This window comes from Populus euphratica, unplaced genomic scaffold, assembly GCF_000495115.2.
Source record: "Populus euphratica unplaced genomic scaffold, PopEup_1.0 scaffold170.1, whole genome shotgun sequence".
Classification (NCBI taxonomy): Eukaryota; Viridiplantae; Streptophyta; class Magnoliopsida; order Malpighiales; family Salicaceae; genus Populus; species Populus euphratica.
Genome location: NW_011500051.1, coordinates 18,684 through 23,662, shown reverse-complemented (window position 1 = coordinate 23,662; position 4,979 = coordinate 18,684). Strand labels below are relative to the sequence as shown.

The 4,979-nt window shown below is 31.1% G+C and overlaps 1 protein-coding gene across 1 annotated transcript; it reads right to left on the bottom strand.

Annotated features, from left to right (window-relative positions):
* Positions 1-265: 265 nt before the first annotated feature.
* LOC105107671 (uncharacterized) lies at positions 266-1,960 on the bottom strand. Its single transcript, XM_011001682.1, has 2 exons — positions 1,459-1,960; positions 266-1,256 (listed from the first exon to the last, which is right to left on the bottom strand). The coding sequence occupies exons 1-2, from the start codon at positions 1,678-1,680 to the stop codon at positions 906-908; spliced, it is 573 nt and encodes a 190-aa protein (XP_010999984.1). The 5' UTR covers positions 1,681-1,960; the 3' UTR covers positions 266-905.
* Between the last annotated feature and the right edge of the window lie 3,019 nt (positions 1,961-4,979).

Sequence of the window (4,979 nt, the reverse complement as noted above, 5' to 3'; positions counted from 1 at the left end):
TGTATATATTGTACACAACATAAATGATTGGTGGCAGATCGAGGGCTCCTGTCATTAATAAAGTTTTTTTTTTTAATTTTTTGAATTCAAATATATAAAAAACATTTAAGAAAATTTATTAATTTTTTTTACACAAATTAGTTCAGATGCTCTTATTGTAGAAATGTTAAAAACATTTCTTAAGTGCATGAATTGCAATAAAAAAGAAAAAAAAAAACATTTCTTAAGTGCATGAATTGCATACCATGCATGCGAACACGTTATCTAAGCATTGAATTTTTTTGTTTCTCTTCCGATAAATTAAATCGTTGAAGTAATTAAAATGTGACATCAAGAACCATTAAAATCCAATACTAGTTGGCAGCACAGGATTAAATAGCGGCAAGCATGGAGCCCAGAAGCCACGCAAATCCCTAGATATTTTCTGCAGGAGACACTTCAGGGGATTAACCTAGCTTACTTCAAATGTCAATAACACCCTACAACTAGCAAGAAATGAGCTTTTAAAACTGAATCAGCTCCACTGATTTTTCCATGGAAAGTACTGTCAGCTTGTCAATATTGATTTTTCCTTGGAAAGGTGACCCCAATTCCAGAATTTGTAGATATGATCTTAATTCGTCATAATTAGTTAACAACTGTGCTGTTGATGCCTGATGGACATGGCAAGGGCCGAAGTAGCAAAATGTCCTGGCAAGCGCGGAGAAGAGTTAAAAGGATACTATGCAGGAAAGAGTTACAGGAAAATCAAGCTTTCATAGCTAGATTCTATTTACCTAATTTTTCTTTTCTTTCATGAAAACGTACAACATCTGAACACATATATAGCTTCATAGATCACAGAGTCATTTTATGACGTCTGCCACTAGTACTACATAATTTGTATCGATCTCGTGTTGAGGCCATTAGTTCAAGAGGCTTAAAGTACTCAAGGACCTGGTGGGAGAGACTTTTGGCTGTGGGGATTGAAGGGTTGGAAAAGAGTGTACATACTTGCAGTTGGGGCAAGAAGGAGAGGATTTGGAGAATATGACAAGAAGATGGCAATTCAAGCATGCCAAAGCTACCATGTTGCTGTTGCTTGAGGCATGGTTCTTGTTATTAGAATCTTCAAGTGAACTATTGGAGCTGCTGCATTCATCAGGACAGTTTGGAATTGTCGATGACATATTGAGCTCAAGGTCTAGCTTTTGGTTCTTGGGCCAGTTCCAACTCTTTCTCAGTGTTTTTCTGTTCAGATAATACATTCTCCCTGACTGCAAAAACCACAATTTTAGGAAATATCAGACTTTGAATTGACAACAAAGCATACGTACTTCATTATCGAAGTCTTTAGGCATTAAATTATGACATATCAGCATTTTTATAGCTAGGAAATTGTACACTAGAGCAAAATTTAGACAGTGATCTGTGTGCGTGTCAAGCAAACAATATACAGAAAGAAAGAAAGATATATACTTCAAGATCAAGGCATTGCTCCCAATCCAACGGTAGCGGGTCTTTAACATGAAGGTCGACACTTGCTTGGATTGGTGGTCCATTTTTTAGCAGCTGATACTGATCAGAGAAGAACTTCCTCTTCCTGGAAGAGGTGTTTTCAGATTCTGATGACGACGAGCTATTCCTACTTTTTTCGAGAACAAACTGTGCTGGAGCTAACGACAGTTCTGTGAGTTCCATTTTACGTATATATCCACCGAAATTTTTGGCTCCCTTTTCAGTACTTCCCTTCTACTTCGGCCCTGTAACTTGGCTCTGCATCTTTTAAATCAATTCTCGAAGTTGAGGGAAGAGATAAAGAGTGAGATGAGTGGCAAGACGAGAGCCGATGGAGGAAACTTTGCAAAGAAACTGATGGTGCAGGCAGAGAACATCCCCACTCTTCTCTCCTTTGGGTTTGCAAGAACAGGATTCATGCAGGAGAGGCGTGTCTACTAAAGAGGGTCCTTCAATTGCTTCAGTCATGCCACTTATTAAGAGGAGGGCAGGCGAAGCATTAAAGGTGGCAAGTAGATGCCAACTTTAATGCCCCAAAATCCAACTCTCCCTTTCTAAACATTTAAAACGAACCTACGCATGATCGATACCTGAAATCCAATTTCATGGCCGAGTTAATTTCTCTATTTTAAGTCCACAACTAACTATTGTATTCTAATTCTTAGGTTATTCTGTTTCTTTTTATTTTAAAAATGTTTTTAAAAAGAATTTAAATTTTTTTACTTCAAATTAATATTTTTTAATATTTTCAAATAATTTTAATGTGTTAAAATAAAAAAAATAATTTTTTTAAAATAAAAAATAATATTTTAATATATTTTCAAATAAAAATTACTTTAAAAAATAACAATAATCACATCTTCAAACAAAATCTATATCTATTTGAGGACTCAAGGTTGCAAGCTGCCAGACTTTTAATTAGCTAGTCCCATTGCCCAGATGCATAAATTTAAATCCAAAATCTCTTAATATTTTGACTTCTCGATTAAACAGAAAATATAACATCTATATCGAGAAAATGAAAATCATTTCGGAAAAGGAAAAATTATTTTGGAAGACATTGTACACCCTCGGAAAGTTTGATTTTTCCAAAAGAGAAGCATGCCCTTCACAAATACTAACATTGCAGAACCTAAACTACGAGGTTTGCTTCTATATAGAATAATTTGAATGTACATAATTTTATGTTACAGTTTCGGATTGTCCTAGCTTTCCTGACGGTAGGTGTAGCATGTTTAATATTGTAGTATATAATATTTTTTTAAAAAATATATATATATATTAAACTGGTTTGGCTCGTTAATTTGGTATGATTTGACTTTTTTAGTTTAGTTTGATTTTTTTCTAATTTAACTTTTTTTTTTTTCAGTTTGAATTCGATTTGATTTTTTAATTTTAGACTTATAAAAACAAACCATTTAGTCTTTTTAAAGTTTTAATTATTTTTTTAAAATTTTAATTGGTTTAATCGATATTTTGATTTTTTTAATTATTTTTTTATCTTTTAATTTAATCAGTTTTTAATTTTTTTAGTCACTCCTACATCAATTGGTTGAAACAAACTCGTATTCACATAAACTTAGAATTAATGGTTTATACTTTACATCCATCACTAATTTCCCAAACATTATTGCTGCGTAATCTCTTACTTTTCTTCTCATGGCTAGCTGGACCCATAATTCATTACCTTTTGCCCTAACCCTAATAATACGAATAATATGTATGCAGTGAATGAGGAAGCACGAAACGGCATGTTTTCATACGAACAGGATGGCAGTTGTATAACGTACGCATGATTTAAAAATTGCATGCAGTACTTTGGTATCCGACAATTTCTAGGTTCCAACGTTAATTTAATCTCATTAGTATTTATCATGGTCACTGACAAAGGAAATATATCATTAATTAGCGTGTAGCGCGCGCGCGCACACACATATATATATATATATATATGTATAAATCACAGTGAAACACATGGGATGGTTTTTTTTTTTAAAAAAAAGGTATATATGAACAAATCAATTATGGACTCAAACAAAAATAAATTTTAATTTAATTATTGAATCAGATTAAAATTTTATGTTTATGTATACTATTTAGGCCATGAAATTATTATTCAGAATTTTTTATTTTTCTTATTTATTTTACTTTTAAAATTATTTAGTTTATAATAGATTCTATGTTACCTATATAGATTATAATAAGAATTCATTTTCTATAAATACTAGGATTTGAGTTAGTGGCTAATTCATTTCTAGAACAAATTACAATTATTGTGGTTTACAGTTTATTAAATTAGAATTTTCTCTGAGTTGTAATTTTATAATACGTAAAATACTGTTTTTTTTTCCTTACTATATCAATCCAACATTCCTGTATCATCTCATCTAGTTAAGCACACGATATTAATTAATAGGATTTTAATCACCTAATTAATACTGCATAGAATTTACTTAATCACCACATTGTTAGCTAGGAGTGATGATAATTAGTGGAGGGATTAAGAGCTGGGAATTAACAAGTGTGATGTTCTGAGCGATCTTGAGCTGTTCCAACAAACAATAATAAATAACAGAGCGCCTCTCACTCGGTTGTTGGGGCATGAACCCTATTTAATGGTGTTTTTAATGTTTCCTTCATGACCTGTACCGACAACCTTTCCCCTTCAAAGTATTGAATTGAACACCCCAGCAGCATTGGATTAATGGCCGTCCTGTCTTTGGATAATATTTTAAATGTTTTTTATTTAAAAATATATTAAGATAATATTTTTTATTTTTTAAAAGTTATTTTTAAATTAGAACATTAAAATGATATAAAAAATTAATTTAAAAAAATATAAAAACTTTAATTTTTTAAAATATTTTTAAAATACAAAAACAAACACTATATATAATTTCTCATGCTACACATGCCTACCCCTGAGCATGTAATGCCCCTTCTCCACCTACCGCTATGCCATGCAATATATTTGTGGTTAAATGCATCTAATCTTGAATGCTAGCACGCTTTTAGTTTTCTATTAACTACTAGCTAGTCCTTTGATTCAATTTTTAATTTATGTTTTCTGTTCTTAAAAATTATATTTATCTGTTTGTTTTTTTCAATAATATAAAAGGTCAACAATCGATTGCCAATGTTAATTTGCAAAAACGAAACAAAATGGTTTTCAAAGACTATTACGATTGTTGTTGAGTTTACTTTAAAGAAAACCAAAACAAATAAATTTATATTTATATTTCCTAGAATTTGAAAATTGAAACAAAAAATAGATAATTCTATTTACTTTTAAGAAAATCAAAGCAAATAACTTCTTCTTTTTTCCCTTTGAAAAATTAACTTTTTTTACTTGATAATTGGGCCATGCTACATTCCGGAAATGAAAATGGTAAAGGAATAAATTTGGATTTGGCTAATTCATTTTAAAAAGCTTGAGTTGTATTTTCAATGACCGAATCTCATGTTTTTTTCTGAGAGTTTAT